This window comes from Acomys russatus, chromosome 1 (assembly GCF_903995435.1).
Source record: "Acomys russatus chromosome 1, mAcoRus1.1, whole genome shotgun sequence".
Taxonomy (NCBI): domain Eukaryota; kingdom Metazoa; phylum Chordata; class Mammalia; order Rodentia; family Muridae; genus Acomys; species Acomys russatus.
In genome coordinates, this window is record NC_067137.1 from 48,352,744 (window position 1) to 48,372,162 (window position 19,419).

General features: G+C 39.3%; 1 protein-coding gene across 1 annotated transcript in view; it reads left to right on the top strand.

Annotated features, from left to right (window-relative positions):
• Nucleotides 1-990: 990 nt before the first annotated feature.
• The window catches only part of Snx13 (sorting nexin 13), a 105,226-nt gene continuing 86,797 nt past the window's right edge, over nt 991-19,419 (top strand). Inside the window, exon 1 of the mRNA XM_051144953.1 lies at nt 991-1,133. Within this exon, the coding sequence (XP_051000910.1) occupies nt 1,119-1,133 (15 nt within the window). The 5' untranslated portion in view covers nt 991-1,118. The remainder of the gene's footprint in view (nt 1,134-19,419) is intronic.

The window sequence follows — 19,419 nt, forward strand, 5'->3', positions numbered from 1 at the left end:
AGGGGAAGTGACTGACTGCTTTAGTTTTCCACAAACTCTTTTCTAAAGCTTTTTGTAAGAATGTGATACAAGTGTCTTATTTTTCAAGTCCAAACACTTCTCAGTTTCTTTGCAGATTGTTTTGTAACAGCAGAGGCTTTTGAGGAAAACTTCTTCATGGGAATCCAGGGAGAGTGATTCTACTATTGTCCCCATAGAAGTGGACTGAGAAAGGTGCCATGGTATTAGCAGTTCTATTCACAGAAATTTCAGAGTTCAGTCTTATTTAATTTGGATGTCACAGAGACATTTACTGAAATACGTCCACTCTGATATATAGAAATTGTATTATATAAAGGTTAAAAAAAATCCCAATAAAGCTCTGGAGACTGCAGTTACCGGGCAAACGTTGCTTAGTTTTTAAGGGTCTCTATGGAAGGAACATTAAGCCTTCAAGGTTAGGCAGGTCCTGGCCAATCAGCAAAGCAGCAGCCCTTAACTCTACCATCAGGGTGAAGGCGATCTGCCCGGATCACGTCTACAACCTGTCGCGCGCCCAGCACAGGACTTACTGAGCGTTGGGAGGGACAGAGACAACTTTCGGCCAAAGTTTCAGAGAGAGACGCAGCGTTGGGCAGCAGTTTCAGGTCACTGCGCGGCGGCGGAGACGCAGCCTAGTGTCCCAGGCACTCGAGGGTCTCCACGGGGTTGGAGTAATGCGCGAGGGGAGTCTCTCCGCAGGGACGCAGCCTCCTCAGCGCCACCCGTCCGCGTCCCGGCCTCCACGATCCTGGACCCAGCCAGGCGCGGAGGAGCCGGGTCGCTCGCTGCCCAGCCGCCGCCTCCGTCCCTGCGCGCGCCGGCGCCATGGAGACAGTCACAAGACGCCCGCGCCCGGCGCGCCAGCCAATGGGAGCGCACGTCGCGGGGAGACGCGGACGTCGCTCTTCCAAGATGGCGGCGCGTCCGTCGCGAGCAGCCGGGCCAGGGGGAAGCCAGCGAAGCCGAGTAAAGCCGCCGCCCGGGACAGGACTGAAGCAGCAGTTGCCGCCGTTGGCGGCGGCCCGGGCAGTTTCCGCTGCTGCTACGGCTGTTGCCATGCGGCGAGGCTAGGGAGGACCTCACTCCCCCGGGGTGTAATGATGTTAACAGAGGTAAGCGGCGCCCAGTGTTTACCTGAGAGGCGGGTGAGCGGCCGGCGCCAGCCCGTCACCGACGCCGCTCCCGGCGCTGGGCCCGACCTGCGCCGCGGCACGGCCCGGGCAGCCGCCGGGATCCCACAAGTGCCACCGAGTGGGCGCGGTGCTGACTCGGCAGAGTTCCACCTCCTCTTGTCGCCGCTCGCTGTCGCCCCGAGCTGTCGCTCCTCCATGGTGTCCGCTCCCCGCTGCCTTGGGGGCGGCCGTGGCCCCCCGCGTCCCGGTGCTGGTCCTTGTCCGTGTCCCCGGCCTCCGGGCCCCTTCCCCTCCCGGCTGGGTCAGCATCCTGGCGGTGGCTGCCGGCCGGGGCGATTCTGCCTTCCACCCCTGCTGGGAATGCTCCGTTAAGAGAGGCAGGGCTCCGCTGGGCTTGTTCCCCCCTCCCCTGCCCCCCATATCCAGTCACGTTCCTGCAGTCCTCAGATCCCAAAGTTCAGTTTGGCATCCACCTTCCTGACCTGCGAACGGCCCCCTTGCTTCTCTCCGTGGAACATTTTTTTCCCCTCATTTGACCTGAAATGGAAGTAGGGCAACAGTGATGAACCAATCAGTTTCCCTTTTCTTAGTGCCCACTGTCCAGTTGCAGAGACCAGACGTTGAAGAAGTAGAGTTTGCCTGCACTGGCAGTACTTTAGGGGGAAGAACTTAATCGGTGCAACTAGTTTAATGACGGGAGGCGACATAGCTGTGCGAACGAATGGTCTGTGCAGGTGTGGATGTTTGACGCTTGTGGATTTCATAAACTCCTAGCAGCTGTTCATTTCAGGTTTCGTGAGAATCTTGCTGTCAGGGTTTGGACATCCTTGTGAGCTGATGTCAGGGTAATACACAACTTTAGTGGTCTTTGGGAAGCAGTCCTACACGGGCCAAAAAGGAAATAAAATGTTTGCGTGGCTTACTGTGTGAAAAGCAACGATAAAGTAGGACACGCTGAACTTTTCCAAGTCTTTGGAACTTGCCTTAGCTGAGAAGCTTCGTACTTTGTTGTTTGTTTTCATCTGTGCCCAGAATCTGGCATACACAGTGTGCCTGGGAAATCCCTATTGGCTGATTGTTAACTTATGAACCACACATTTCTGTGAGTTAGAAGTTCACATTAGGCTTCCCGATTCTATGTATTTCTGAAGTTACGTTCATTGTCACAGACTACGGTTATGTCAAACATTGTCACCTATTTCTAGTATACTAATATTTCGGTGAGAAGCTGTCCTTATCTTAGTATTAATAACTTCCGTGGTGTCTATAATATATGGTATGAAATGACCTTTTTTATAAGACTTTTTAGAGTTTTGATCTTTTCACACAAGATTAGTGTGCTAATACAAAGACGTTTTGATTTGGATAGCCTGAGCATCCCGCCCTTGACAGTGTTTCTCTGTGTACCCGTGACTATCCTGGACTTCCTTTGTAGACCAGGCTGGCCTTGAACTCACAGAGATCTGCCTGCCTCTGCCTCCCCAATGCTGGTTTTACTGGTGTGCACCATGCTGTGAGGCTAGCCCGAACATTCTAAACTTCTGTATTTTAATATGACTTAATTTTCCAGTAAAGTATTTTAAGCAGTAGATCAGAGATAGTAGTAAGCCTTCCTTTGTTGCTCTGTGTGTTCGTGTGTGTGTGTGTGTGTGTGTGTGTGTGTGTGTGTGTGTGTGTGTACACACACAGCATACAGGCTTGTTAGTGGCAGAGCCAGGGTTCCAATCTCGGCAATTCCTGTAGAGCTATTTTACTAAGCACTACTTTGGGCTGCTGCTCTAAAGTAAAACTCAGATTAAATTGTGCTTTGATCATATCTATGATTTTCAGCAGACATTTTATATAGAAGCAGACTGAAGCCCAGAGACTTGTCCAAGGTCGAATAATTATTAGAGAAATAGTTGACACTAGAAATCTCATCTCACTCAGTTCAGACAGAATACCAATCTCCTTGCTCAGCTGCCTCTCAATGAGTAGTTTTCAGCTTTCTTGACCAATTTTAAAACATCTTACTTCCTTGTCTGAATATTGTCAGCAGTTGAACAGAAAAGAATTCATTACTTGAGACTTTTTGCTGAACTTAGCTTTTTGTCATTTGAAAAAAAAAGTCCCATGAACAGTCCCATTTTGAAATATTTGAGATACCACCTCTCTCTCTCTCTCTCTCTCTCTCTCTCTCTCTCTCTCTCTCTCTCTCTCTCTGTCTCTCTCTCTCTCTGTCTCTCTCTCTCTCTCCTGTGTAAGTGGTAACTAAAACCAGCCAGCAAGTCTTAGGGTTGAGGGGATGTGATTTAATTAATCTTAGATCTTAAAATCTACAGTAATGAGCTGCATCCTGCAAGCTTTTCCTACCTTTTTAGTAGTCCTGTTCAGCAAGTGTTTTCCCTGCTCTGAAGGTAGTGAGTTAAGGTAGGTGGTATGATCACCATTAGCTGGGTGACAAAACAGGCTGAGAAGGTGAAAATAACCTGATTAAAAACCACAGAATAAGACAAGAGTCACATTTAAGTCTTATTTAAGATTCTGTGGAGTATCATCACCTTCCCCCGAGATGCAGAATCCCTCCTCCTTTTCCTCTTTCCCTTCTTTCTTTCTCCTTCCCTCCATTCCTGTCCTTTTTATTTTCCTTCCACTTCTGATACTGTCCCTATGCTAGCATTAATTTTTTTAAAAAGTGGAGATACATAGATATGATCACATCAATAATGAGCATTCATATGAAACTATTAAGGTTGCATTTGTCAAATTATATATTTAATTGAAACTTCAGAAATGAGATAACAGATGAGTTATTCATTAAGAGCTATTTTAAATAAGGGGAAAGGGAAAATTACTCCATTAAGCCAACTAGTATGTACATTGAACTTTGAAACCTGTAAAAGATAATAGTATAGGCTTAGTTAGGGAGCTCTCATTTTTAACTTTTTGGCTTCATTTTTTTTCTTTAAAGTATTTTTTAAATGCAGTTAAATTATTTGGATGGCTATTCATTTTATGTATTTGTGTGTTTTTATATTTTCTGTCAGGGATGATACAGCTACTTTTAATATCCAGTTAAGATTTCTTCCTCTTTTTTTCCTTTAAGATTTAGTATTTTCAATGTTTCTCCTATAACAGTTGCAAAAATTTATCTGATATCCTTGAAAATTATTTGCTTAATATTTTCTGGCTTTCTGCTTATTAATAATAAGCTATACGTCTCAAAATTGGGGCTTTTTAAATGTCAGGTTTTTAAAAATTAGTGTGAATTTTCTCAGTATTAAAATATTGTTAAATATCACTGAATTTCATTAGTAAACTTTTAAAGTTTTCTTGTTTTTTCAGAAGCTATACAAGGGTTAGCACATTTTCCTCTACCTCCTATATACTTTTATTTAGCTGTCATAAAATCATTCTGGTAATATGGCGTAAGGTTATTTTGTGTAATCAGTTGTCAATCATTTGCCATTCTCTGCATGTACAAATAACGAATAGACAAGACTGTTCAGACCTGCAATTCCAGCACTTGAGATGTGGGAGCAAGAGGAGCCAGGCCAACATCTGGTTCTAAAGCTAGCCTGGGCTATGTGATGAAACCTTGCCTCAAAAAACAGACAGACATGAGAGAGAGAGAGAGAGAGAGAGAGAGAGAGAGAGAGAGAGAGAGAGAGCGCGAGCGCACGCGCTTGGATTTGTATATGTAGGATATTAAGTGAATTCTAAGTAAAATAGTTTATACTTGTGTTAAATCACTAAATCTTCTTTCTTGATTTTTAGATCTGAACACTAATGTTGTTTAACCTCGAGGTTAACAGACATGAAACAGATGGAAAGGGCCTTAATGGTAGGACTTTTAGAAGCTGCAGCTTGTTAAGAAATGAAAAGGCTTTGTGGTTCAGATAAATTAGGATGATACTTGTTCAATGAAAATGAAATCAGTTTCCTCTCTGGAGGCCTGCTCATTGCTTTCCATGGGTGATTGACTCAGAAAGAAAGTGATACAGCTATAGCCTCTTGTGAAGTTATGTGACCATGGAGACTTCCAGAAATGCTTGTGCGTTCTGTGGTGAAGCCTTGAGAGTTAGTGGGTGAATGTGCATCAAGAGCAGGCTGAGCTTCTGGGACCCTTTAAGTAAATAATGTGCACATATACTTGCCTGTAAGGACTATGTAAAATAGTATGGCAGGATTTTATTGATTAGTTTATTTATGGTGGAAATACTCTTGAGATCGATTAATCTTTAAACTATATGAGCTGCTTCTTTAATTATTAAATAATGGCATTGTAAAGGCTGCTAACCAGAACTAGAACTCTGGAGGCTTCTTGGTATTCCAGGCATGTGAAGAGGTGTGCGGAGAACTTTACAAAGGGAGTGGAGGTTCTCTTTGCTGGAATGACCCTAATTTGCTAGTGTACACGTTCCTTGTTAGAGAATTTTGGTTTCTTTCTGTAATCAAATTCTTGTAGCTAGGATTTTACATATTTAATACAGTGCATTACCTCTGTGCAAGTGGAAAAATTGTTTACCATTTCTAGCCCAGTGTGACTGTTAATTTCTGAATACTGCTAATTTATCACAGGTAACTGGGGTACCTTTTTTGCAAAGCTGATAACACTGTTAAAGTCTCCAGAAGTTCAAGTTCAATCAATATAATTTTACTCAGAGACTTCAGTAATAGCAGTATGCTGTTGAGCATTAATAGCAGTAACAACTTTTTAAAATGAATTTTTCTTAGTTATTTCAATAACTATATTGGTAGTATCCCTCTGTTTACTTTACCTAAACATTTCTCCTACTTGGAACTTTGTAGCCTTTGGCTAACCATTGCCATCTCTCTACTAGATGAACTCTGGTAATGCTCATCCTCCCTACATGGTGAATTCATTTTGTAGTCTATATGTGAGACTGAAGTATTTATTTCCTTGCTATGTTTACCTCATTTAGCATAATGATTTAGCTTCCTCTATTTACCCCGATGGACTCTTAAGTTGATTATACCTATTTGGATGCTGTGAAAAGTGTCCTAATGCACAGTGCACATATCCCTTTAACATATAATTCATGCCTTTAGATGTGTATCCAACATATGTATTATAGGAGTATATAGCAATACTACTTCAGGTTTTTTTTTTTTTTTTTTTTTTTTAAGAATGATAGTGTATCCTAGTCTGTGACAACTATACTAGTTTCCAGGCTACTCTAGGTATCTTTCATCTTTTTGATAATAGCTAATCGAACAGGAAGATATGAAGCAGTATCTCATTTGCTCATTATTAAAATGGGTTACGATTTTCTTAAATTGTTAGAATCCCTTATATGTTTTCAACAGTAACCCTTTACCAGAGCTATGGTTGCAAGTTTTTTCTTCTATTCTATGAGATTTCTATCTTTAAAATTTGGCGTGTATATGCATGTATACATGTGTATGTGTACTTGCCTGTGCATGTGGAAACCAGAAGTTTTGGAAGGGTGTCTTTCTGTAGTGCTCTCTGCCTTATGTTTGAGACAAGATCTCTCACTGAACCGGGACCCCACTGGTTATGCTAGGCTTGCTGGCCAGTGATCCCCTGCGTCTACGTGTGTCATCATCCTTAGCAGAGGGGTAACAGACCCCATATTTGTGCTCTAATTCCATCTTCTATTCTAGTGGATGGGATCTGAGCTCCCCATCCCAGAAATTTAATTTGAGGCCCTGTGAGTTGGCCCAGCACATAAAGGCACTTTCCCCACAAGCTTGGTAACCTGAGTTTAGCCTCTAAAGTTCATGTGAATGTGGCAGAGAGAACTGACTTCACAGAGTTGGTCTTGCATTGCTAGGCTATTCATGGTCTCTTTCCTCCATCCTGCACACAAAATTAAAAAAAAAAAAAAAGATTATTTTAATTGGAAAATAATAATGTATATGTATTTTTAATAATTTTAAAGGACTTGAATTTTGTATTTTTTCAGGTTTTCAGAGGTTGGACATTAACATAAAGTGATTGTTTTTATTTTTAATATTTTAATTCATCATGCCTCTATCTTTTTTATTCCTTTCTGTTGTATTGGGTCTTACTGTATAGCACAAGTTGCTTTAGACTTTAGATCTTCCAGTCTTAGCTTTTTGAGAACTAGAGTTATAGATATGTGTCATCATGCCTCCTGTCTACGGGGAGGTATTATGATTGCAAAAAAAGCAAAAATAGGTGATGTTTTAGTTAACACCTACAACTATAAACCCAGGGCTTTTTGCATGCTATGGAAGTATTATGCTCCATCAGTGATATTACTCCCTAAATAGATGATCAGTTTTTCACGGAAATGGATAGAGGATTGTGTAATAAGTATAGGTTATGGAATAGGTTATGATGGGAAGCACTGTGACATTGTTACATATTTACAAACTTTCCTACAGTGTATTTGGGGGAAGTAAGGGGCTCAATGTTGGGTTGGGAATAGGAAGTAAGCTTTAAGATTTCAGGCCTTTATACATCATATGAGCATTGCAAAATGTTTTGCTGTACATCTCTTAACGTAAACACTACCTGTACACTTCTGCAGATAATAAAAGGCTAGACATTTTAATATAATCATATTGCTAGGTGTAGTGTGCATGCTTACTGAGGATTTGTGTCATTTCTAGTTTACATTAAAGGTTTGAGGGGATATTTGAAGTAGAGTGCCACAGGCGGAATCAACAAAACTCAACTAACTAAAGCAGCAGTGCCAGATAGGGAGCGTGAGCTACAAAGGGGAGAAGCTGAGTTCTGTCGCGAGTTTCCAGTGCTGGGCAATAACATGGCATTTAATGGAAAAGATGGGCGACTTCACAGATTTCTTTTCCTCTGCAAGCTTCTCAAATTCTGGCTTTTAAAAATTATGTCTCGGAATTTTGTGATTTCACAGACTGTCAAGGATTTCTCACTTGACAGTACTCTAGAATTAAGTTTCTATTTCAGAGTCAGGTTTAATTTTGATAATGTCCTAAATATTCAGGAGAGGGAACTTTGAATTGAAGCAAATGATAGCTTTTAAATTGCTTTAAACATTAAAAGTTGTAATTGAGTAAATGCAATAATAATACTTAAGCCTGTTGTTAATGCTACAGGAGTGAGGCAACATACAAATTAGCCTGTGTGCTGAGCATTATGAGGAGTGACTCGGTCCCTGTTTACTGATGGGATCATGAAATAGTCCTTTGAACTTTGTAAGCATTAGTTTCCCTTTCAGTAAAAGTGAGATAACACCTTAGTCAATTCGTGATAGACAATTGAAACACAGTTATAAAGAATATTGATAAGGCTTTAGTTAAAATTGTATGGAGGTGTGTTTGTTTATCAAGTGAGAATGTGGCTATTTTGTGTTAGACACATGCTAATAAGATCTGGTGATGTGGTTAGTCAGATTGAGAAATCTGTGCTCAGAAACCTCATTGTCATGGCTAAATTTAGTGCCACTTTGGCCATCAAACCGAGGCCTCAATTATTTATTTATTTATTTTTTATTTTTTTTAAGAATGAAAGAAGTTATCAGATTAAAGAGTGAAATTAAGAGGAAAGGAGAGTGGAGATTGTGGTTTAAAGTTAGCCACACAGCTCCAAGTGAAGAAGCACGCACTTGTTGAGCTGGGGTGAGAAGGCAGTCCTGATTCAGCTTCCTGCAGCAGCAGTGTCCTCACTTCCCGACTGCCTGCAGGGACCCTAGAGAAGAATTCAGAAGGCTAGTTAGAGAAAGTCTGTGAATCTTGGTTCTTTTTCTTCCATGGGTGCTCTGTGACTAAACTAACCCTGTGAGGCCTTTGAGTATGTTTCGTTTTTCTAAAGGCTTACGTATCCTTAGAGTAGAGTAGTCAATCACATTTTACTGACAGACTGCCAAATCCCATTACCCTAGTGAAAATAATACTCATGGCCTGGTCTGATTTCCATGTATTTACTTATTTATTTGCTGTATTTTTCCTACCATTGTGAGTACTTGAGACTGCTGGTTAAAGTGCATTCCCACATTCTAAAGCAGAAATTTAAACTAGGTACTTCATTCTAAAGTATGTGTTGACAGAATGAATTTTAAACATTCCCTCAAGAAAAATTAAGACAAATGAAAAATAACTTGTATAATATCTTCTACAATAAATTTAAGGTGCCACAATAATTACTCTTAAAGGATTGGCTATTATTTATTTCTTAGAAAATTTATAAAGGTAAGTATATGGATAGAACGTTATATTTCAAATTTGGGTTACCCCCATATCCCCCCAATAAAAAAGAGAAAGAAAAAGAAAAAGTTGAGCGGAAGGATTTAGTTAAGAATTTAAGCGTCTGTGTTTTGGACCGGGTGAAATCTAACAGGCTTCAATTTAAAACAAACTGTGAATGCAAAGTGGTAGTTTTTATCTTGTGTCTCTGACTACATGGTATTTATTTTGAGTTCATGAGTTCCTAAAAATTTTGTAATAGTACAAAAAGGCTGATTTTCATTGTACTTCTTTGAATGTTTAAGTTTGATGACTTTTAATGCTACTGTGGAAGTTTACAAGTATGTATGAATAAAATTGTTATCTCTGATTTCAGAATTGGAAATTTGGAGGCCGGGCACATTTCCAAAATGTGCAGGTGCTACTAGGTTCTTTGGATTAAAATACTTCTTAGTTACACAGAGCACTACTGGCCATTTGTCCATCTATTGATCATGGTTTACAGCAGTAATATGTGCTAGGAGAGTTTGCTGTTAGTAACCTATCTCTGCTGTGTTCAGTTCTGTAGGATGATGGTCTACATAGCATATTCTGAAGCAGGAGAAGTTAGTATGTGTCAACTGAGATAGTTCATTGTTAACTCTGTAACACTATTTTCTCCAGTTTCCTGAGACATCTTTTCAAATCTCATGCATTTCTGACCACCCTAAGGTGATTTTTGAAAAGTCTTTGGGTGCTGCTCTGTTTAATCTTGGATTGATTTTATTCCTGAAACATTGAGAATGGCTTTAGCCTGTTGTGGTTTGGAACAAGATAGGTATGTAATCCTTTGCATTGTGAGTTCATACAATCGATAAGACACTTTGTTCTTGATTTCTGCTTCTGAATTTGGGATATACTTTTTTCTTTAATCAGACTGCAACTGTTTTAGAATTATCAGTGTTTTTATGTGTTTCCTTTTTTATATATCACCTAAGTGTCCAACATATAATACTGCATTAGTCTGATCCTGTTAGAAGGAACTTGCACAGAGGGAGATTGGAGAAAACATAAAGAAAAGAATACATAAAAAGTACAGAACTAAACAGCAGACTTTAGAAATTAGTGGATATTAATTACATACAGGTTTTAGAAAGATGAGTAGGCTTTGAGAATATTTTATGGTTTGTTAAATTTCATTTTACAATTAAGAAACTTTCCAGAATGAATGTCCAATAGTTTAAAAAGTTAATGAACACTAAAGCAAGACTTGGGTGAATATTTGTGACTATGTTTGTATGGGGACTCTAATGCTCTGTGGTGGTTTGAATGACAATGGTTCCCATAGGCTCATCTGTTTGAATCCTTGGTACCTACTTAGTAGAACAGTTTGGGAAGGATTAGCAGGCTTGGCCTTGTTGGAAGAGGTATGTCACTGCTGAGGTAGACTTTAAGGTTTCAAAAAGACTTACACCATTCCATTGTGCTCTCCGCCTCTTCTTGGAGTTTCCAGATATAAACTGTGAGCTGTTCCTGATGCCTTGCCTTAGTTCTGCCATCACGAACCCTAACCCTCTGAAACCGTAAGCCTAACTAAACTCTTGTATAAACTGCCTTGACTATGGTGTTCCGTTCCAATAGAAAGAAGCTAAGATACTCTCTACATACCACAATTGTCTTTCTCAAGAACTGTGTGTACTTTTGGATAGGAATGATGGCTAGTTCCAGATTGCTTGGGGTTGGATATAACTTTTGTCATTCTAAGCACTTTTTTTTTTAACCTTGGTGAAATATTTAGTCTTTCTGAACCACAGTTTTCTTAGTGATAAAATTTGTATTCATGGTGCTTATCACATAGGTTTAAATGAGTATGAAGTGAAGTAGTTCTGTGTAGAACTGACGCTGAGTAAATACTACGCCTCATGACTATTTCTTTGGATGTAAATAGCAAGTAGTGTATTTTTTTCTACACTTGATCTTAGCCAAAAGGCCGAGAAGCAATGCAAGTAGTATATTTTTTCAAACTTAGATTCTGTTTTGTTTTAAGTTGTTTTCTGTTGTCTTTGTTTCATTGAAGAAGCTTCAAAATGCTGAACAAGCTAATACATACATACTCTTTGAGCCAGATAATCTAATATATTCCTATTTTCCTTTGTTAGTAGTTAGTAACTTTTTATTTTAGGCATTATATTTCTAGTGTAATTTGTAAGAATTAAATTTATATTTAATTTCAGGAGGAAATCAACAGGGATGATACCTATATAATATAAATTGGACATAATCAGAAAATTTGGTTATTATTTTCCTTGTGTCCATGAAAGCTTTTAGTGTAGATGAAAGGGAAGAGAAAATTACACTGCACTTATATTACACTTGAAACGTGTCATTGCCACGCAGTGTTCTCATATACAAAGTACTATGGTTCTTTCAGCTTGATAAATGTTTCATTAAAGTAATTACAAATAATTGAGATAAATGTCTTAGAAAGTTAAATAGGTGAATATGTTTAACTCATTAAATCCTACTGACATGTTTCATATAAGGAACTGAAGAGCGAGAAATAGTAAAATTAACCCCTCCAGTATGTAGTTCTATAAAGGGCCAAATATTGCAAATAAATTGTTTTCTTGTATAAATAAAAATTATGGATATTTAAGCACATTAGTAATTTTGGTCTCTTAATGCAGCAGGTGTACAGGCAGGCTCATGTAATAACAAAGTTTTTTTTTTGAACTGGGCATGGTGTCCCATGCCTGTAATCCCAGTACTCAGGGAGGCAAAGGCAGGCAGATCCTTGTGAGTTTGAGGGCAGCCTGGTTTACAAAGTGAGTCTAGGATAGTCAAGGCTACACAGAGAAACCCTGTCTTGAAGAAAAAAAAAGTTGGGTTTTGTTCTCAGGGTGCCTAATGTTTCTGTTACAGTAACTTTCTACTTAGCCATCAAGGTCCTTTGTGCATGAATTCATGTCTGGCTCTCTCCTTTCTATATTTAGCTTTTTCATTCTTGCCATTGTTACTGTATGTGGTATTCCCTCTCCCACAACTCTCTTGCTTCTTTCTATCTGTTTTCCTCTACATTTTAAACCCTGTAGTGTGCTGTCTTAGGAATTTTTCCTTAATCTTCATCTTTTTTTTCATTTAATTGTAAAGATGCTTTTCATGTTAATTTGCAAGCTGGAAAAAAAAGCTTGCTTTTTCTTTTTTTAATTAATTAATTAATTTACTATACATCCTGGTGGTAGGCCCCTCCCTCCTATCCTCCCAGACACACCCTCACTCTCCCCTCCCCTATTCCTTGGAAAAGGGGAGCGCTGGACCCTCCCCTCCCCCAAGCTCATCAAGTTGTGTCAGGACTGAATTTGTCCTTTTCCTCTGTGGCCCATTGAAGCAGTCACATCAGGGGTGTGTAGCTTAGTGTAATTTCTTTTCATGGCTCTTCCCTGCATTTATTTTGTCTTTTAGTCAAATGAAGACTATTGTATTTTCAAAGGTAGGATCATTGACTTGTTATTTATCACCTTGCCACTGTAAAGACCTTAGCATTGTAAAGAAAATTATGTCAGTTTCTGCTAGCCCTGGAACATAGCCTGAAAGTTACTGTAACACCTGCAAATTCTCAATAAGATTCTTAAAGAGTAGCAAGGGTTTTATGATGCTAGAGCAGTCTATTTTGTTCTATAATTAATTGATTTTTCACTTTTACTAACTTTTGATTATTCAGATTTTCTGTACAGAAATATACCTGTCCCTGCTATTAAACAAATAAACAAGCAAAAATCCTTGCTTAGCAGTTTTCAGAATAATAGTCTGTGTTATACCTTGATTTTAATATCAGGCTTAGTTCATTTTCTTGTTCTATGATTTCACCATTTTTGTATTGTTTTGGTCTCCCCCCCCATATCTGTATAAAATAGCTGCTAATATAATTTACTCATTAAAGAGAACTTATAGTCAGATATATTTAAAAGCCAGCAAAGGTCCTGAGCTAATAGTGAGAGCTTAATAATTGGTAGCTCATATTGCTGTGTTAGAGGCTATTTGCTGTATAAGATAGAAGTGAAGTATTACCAGGTGGGTGACAGTGTTAGGTTGCACAGTGGGATTCTTGCTTTGTCAGCTCATCATTACAGAATTCTGTTGTTTTGATTTCCTTTTGGGTATTACCAAAAATACCAGAAGTATTTTGTGTGTTCTGAGGTTTATGTTTATTGTTTTTAATTGTATGTATGTGCAGTTTTATGTCAGTATGATACAATCTAGAGACATCAGAGAGGAGGGAGCCTTAATTGATAAAATGCCTCCATAGGTTTAGGCAAACCTATAGGATATTGGTGATTGATGTGGGAGGGCTCAGCCCGTTGTGGTGATGCCATCCTGGATTCCAAGAAAGCAGGCTGAGCAAGGTATGGGAATCAGGCCAGTAAGCAGCATCCCTCCATGATCAGCTTCTGCCTTTAGGTTCCTGCCCTGTTTGAGTTTCTGTCCTGACTTCCTTCAGTGATGAACAGTGATATGTAAGCATAAGCCAGATGAGCCCTTTCCTTCCCTACTTGTTTTGGTCATGGTGTTTAGTCACAGTAATAGTAACCCTAACTAAGACCATGTATATATGTGTGAGTATGTGCATGTGTGCGCAGAGAGGCCTGTGGGTTTCCCTGGAGTTAGAGGTATTTGTGAGCTATCCAAAGCGGGTGCTGGGAACCAGGATCTTCTGCAATAGCAATTCATGTTCTTAACCATGAAACTATCTTTCTAGCCCCAGTATTCTTCATTGTTATAGTCTGTGTGGATGAAGGGTAAATATAGGCTCTTTATGAATATGTTCTGCTTTGCTTTGTGCCATGAACTGCTGTGATACAAGTTTTGTGTACTTAGGTATCAGGGTTTCTATTGCTGTGAAAAGACACCATGACCACAGCAACTTTTATAAAGAAAAATAGTTAATTGGGCTGCTTACAGATTCCAAACTTAATCTATTATTTGTTGCCATGTGGGTAAGCATAGTGGTGTGCAGGCAGACAGGGCACTAGAGAGGTAGCTGAGAGTTTTATATCTGGATCAGCAGGAAGAGAGTGAGACATGGACCTGGCTTGAGCATCAGAAACCTCAAACCCAACACCAGTGACACACTTTCCTCGACAAGGCTACAGCTCCTAATAGTGCCATTCCCTGATGACCAAGCATTCAAATCTATGGGACTCTGAGGGGCATTCTTATTGAAACCACCACAACTGGTGAATGGAGCTTTGTTATTGTGAAAACTGAATTTAGTTATGTTAAAGTATATGAGGTTAATTTCCTTGGAATTGAGTTATTGTTAGAATGAGATGATGATGGAGAAGACAGTAGGCAGTGTGCTTACCTAGAAATGCCAAGCATCGCACTGTGTTATGTTACGGTTCTATGTTTTATATCATTTTTGAAATACACAGAGAAAATGAAGAGAACAGTAGGAACTTATTGAGAAACATGGACTTTACAAGATTTTAATTTCATTTTTGATTTCTTCTTTCTTGCCTTGAAAAATATAGCTGAACAGTGTTTTTTCTGTGTTACAACATTTTGTTAGCTACTTCAAAGAACATAATGATTCAAAACCCTATCTGTTATTCAGAGATAATTTTCTAAAGAAATGACTTAAGTATAGCCTTAAAACTATTGTAATTAGATGTTTTGTATGAAACATATTTTAGTATGCCAGGTTATTTTAAAGGAGGTATTTAAAATTACTATCAACACAATTTTTAACATTTTTAAATTTTAAAAAGATTTATTCTGTATGTCTTTTCCTTGCATGTGTGTGTATGTACCTAGTGCCCACAGGAGCCAGAGGGAAGTGTAGAACCCTAGAACAAATCATAGGGTTATGATTTGCCATGTGGGTCCTGGGGGTGGATCCCAGATCTTCTGTAGGAGCACAGTGTGAGTCATCTCCCCAAATCCTACCGACACTTAAAAAAAATCTCACAGTATTCTTGAAAATCCAGCTTTCTTGTCTTCTGCTTTTGACTTTAGGTGAGGAAGTATCATAACTTGGAAATCATGTCATTTTTATGTGTTCCTCTGTTTGAGCTTTGAGTTGTTATACAGAGGAAATGTTACACATTTCCTCATGCAGGCAGTCAAAACTATACTTTATATTTGTATACTTAAAAAAGGGCTCATACGTATACAAATTTATAATGTGTTTTCACCTAATAGAAATTGGATTTAGAGAGCACTTTTACTAAAATTTGTAAACGATGCTTTACAAATAGACTTGTCTAACATTACAGGATGTCTCATTACTTGACAGTAGTCTAGAGGAGAAAAATTGTAATATTACAATAAATGTTGAGAAGGCATGTGATAGAAAACTCCTTTTGTCCCAAGTTAATTATATGTAATAGAAAAATGGCATAAATGAATACATAAAACAACCAAACATATCTAAACAAATGTTGACATAATATTTTAGAGTCATTTAAAAAACCTATTTTGATTTAGAAGTTTTCATGTTTATCATAGAAATGAAAAGTTATATACTTGCTTTAAAGTCTTGGGCTTCTTTGCTTAAACATTTGTTGTTAATTGAAGATACAAAACATGACTTAAGATGATTTTTTAAATAAGAAAAGTGACCTGTTCCAGTGAAAAATAATAAAATATTGATTACAGCGTTTTTTTGTTCTCAAAATTACATGCTGCTTGATGAATAAAGAAATATAGAAATTGCATGCTTCTTGAATAAAGAGGGATAAAAATATTTTCTGAGTGTGTGTGTGTGTGTGTGTGTATGTATGTATGTATGTATGTATGTATGTATGTATGTATGTGTGAGACCGTGAGAAATGGGTGCATGTGTGTGCATGTATGTGTGTTTGTGGATGCCAGAGTTCAACACTGGGTATTTTTCTCTGTAATCTCCCCTTAATTTTTTATTTCTGTAGTGCTCGGGGCTCATCTCAGAGCTAGTGCGTACAAGGCAAGCAGTCTACCACTAAGCTACATTTTAATCCCCTCTACTTATTTTTTGAGAGCAGATCTTTTACTGTATCGAGAGCACCCCATACGGCTAGACTGGCTGGTCAGCAAGCCCAGCGGTCTGCCTGCGTGCTTTCTGGTACTGGGTATGGACACATCTTGCGGTGCCCTGCTTTTCCTGTGCATGCTGGGGTCTGAATTCAGCTTCTCACGCTTACACAGCAAGCAGTTTGCCTGAGCTTTCTTCCTAGCCCGTAGTTTTTCTGTTTTAAACAATCTCCTTTTATTTTCTTGTGTGTATGCATGTGAGAGAATTTTCATTAAATATAGGAAAATGACTTAGTATATTGCTGTGAATTTTCTTCTTTGATAATTTTTATTTAATTATAAGTTTTTGTTTATTGTTGCACTCCTGCTCAGTAGAAGTAGTTTGTCACTACACTGATATAATGCACACTCCAAGGGCAAATAGAGCATTGATGTACAGATGTCTGTAAATCCTCAGACTGAGAAGTGAAGTGGTGGGGTACATCACTGGGAGTGAAGATAGTCTTGATTTCCAAGACCTTGGCTTAGGATGGTTTATCAGATCTGTCTTGGTTTTGTTTGAGCTTACTCAGCATGTAGTTTTAGGAGTCTCCTGTAAGTGGTATATCAGGCATACAACAACAGACAGAACAGCTACAGTTTAGGTCCTCATCAAACCCAGTGCATGTGTTCACCATGGGAAAGTACAGGTAATTCCAGCATACAGTGATGAAGGAAGATAGTGGCAAGAGAGTCTTTGAAATGCTGAATGTTGGAGTTCAGTCTAGAAAGCAGGATGCTATAGAAGTAGGCTAAGAAGGAAAACGTAGGATAATCAGCTATTGGGAACTCTTAAAGACAGTGAACTCTAGATGCAGTCACCATAACTAACTAAAAGCTAGAGGGCTTAGAAAGTAGAATAGGTAATGCTTGCATTTTCCAGTCAGAAGAGAAGGTGAAAGAAAGGAGTGCTGGTCTTATAGTGCAGCTGCAGTGAATGCTGGCTGGTATGAAATGCTTATTTAAAAAAGATATGAGGTAGATTGTCACGTGTATTTTGAGATGACTCAAATCATCTAGCACGTGGGATAAGAAGAGTCTTGGATTCCATGTATCCATGTGCAGTGAAAGGCTAGCTATGCTTTGGGGGTCAGTTTTTAAAGTGACTGCATTTGCAATCACCTGGAAAATTTTATAAACAGCCAGTGTCCTTAGCTATGCTGCACATTGGAAAGTGCAATGCCATGGTTCCATCCTTAGTTCTTCAGATGTGATTTGTAAGTGGCATAGCCTGGTAGTGGCATGTAAAATAACTTCCTACCTCTCCCTTCCTTAAGTATTTCCTAATGTACAAGAATTGCTCAGGAAGAGGAATATCACCACCACCACCACCACCACTACTACGTAATACTGTATACTACTACTACTACTACTACTATTATTATTATTATTATTATTATTATTATTATTATTATTATTATTATTATTATTATATAGAAAGCTGAGCATGGCCTGTGACTTGAAGTTTAGGTGACAGTAATGACAAGAAAGAATAGTCAGTCTTGGAGAAAGTTACAGGGGAAGCAGCTTTTCCTTATGTAAGATAATGAAATTTTTGTAATATGGGAGTGTTTGTTTTTACAGTGGAACAGAGTGGGCCTAAAGGAAAGCTTTAGGGAGGAGGGAAAGTGGGAAATTGGATACAAAGAAGAACTGTGGCTAGAGTACGGAACAGGAATAATAATAAAGTTGCTGCTTCATATTAACAGAGCTCATAGGTTCAGAAGTAGTCTAAAAATATGTCCAGCACTCCTCTGGTGGGCTGTAATTGGATGGCTAGTCCTCAGGTGACATTCTAAACCTTTGATGCATGGAAGATCTTAGGGAGTTCTAGCCTTGTTCCCTCTTTAGAGGTTTGGATTGCTTCTGTTGCTCCCCAGCTTCCTTAGCGAGTGAAATGGTTATAGGTTGGTTGCTTGTTCTGCAAGGTTCCAGATCTCAGAGCCTGATGACTTTGGCCTAGCGTACCACTTTCACCCTTGGGGGAAGTGTCTGTTCTGTCTGTGCCTGACAGTGAACCACAAAGCTTAGTTACGTTTTTGCTTTTATATTTTCTGCTTTTCAGGAATAATTTATGTTGCCCACTCCTAGATTTTGGGGGGGGGGGGTTTCAAGATAGGGTCTCATTGTGTGGCCTTGGCTGTCCTGGACTCACTTTGTAGAACAGGCTAGCCTCGAACTCACAGCAGTCCCCTGCCTCTGTCTCCTGAGTGCTGAGATTAAAGGTGTGTACTACCACACCCGGTAGATTTTACTTTTTTCAGTGTATAACAGTATGGGCTTAAGACAGAGTGAAAAGCAATCTTATCTAGGAAAACACTTGTGCATTAGGATTTTGTGCGTGGTGCTTTCAAATACCTTTCATAAAGAAACGTCTTACTGCTGGACATAGTGGCCCACACCTTTAATCCCAGCACTTGGGAGGCAGAAGCATGCCAGCCTGGTCTACAAAGTGAGTTCAGGACAGCCAGAGCTACTTAGAGAAACCCTGTCTTGAAACATCCCCCCAACCCCCCCCCCAAAAAAAACAAACCAACAATCCAAAACCAAAAGAAACTACTTATCTTAGTCTCAAGGAAAAACTACATGGGACTGGAAATTTGTGATTGATACTGACAACTGACTCATATCAGTAAAAGAAAAGCATATCCATTTGTCAGTGCCCCTGTCTGGTCAAGGCTGGCTTGGAACTCCATGCAGCTCAGGCTAGTTTTGGAATTTGACAGTTGTCTGGAGTGCATGTTCCAGCAAACCTGTCAGTCCACCCATCTTGCTAATTTTACATGTAACTTGATTTTTTTTTTGGTATCATAACTTGGAAATATGAGACATCAGATATGACTGTGTGTAGATTGCTTCAGTTTCTTTTAAAAATGAAAACTTTTAGATGTCCAATACTTGCAAGCTTTAAGGATGGCTCTAGGAGGCTGGGCAGTGGTGGTGCACGCCTTTAATCCCAGCCCTTGGGAGGCAGAGGCAGGTGGATCGCTGTGAGTTCTAGGCCAGCCTGGTCTACAAAGTGAGTCCAGGACAGTCAAGGCTACACAGAGAAACCTTGTCTCAAAAAAAAAAAAAAAAAAAA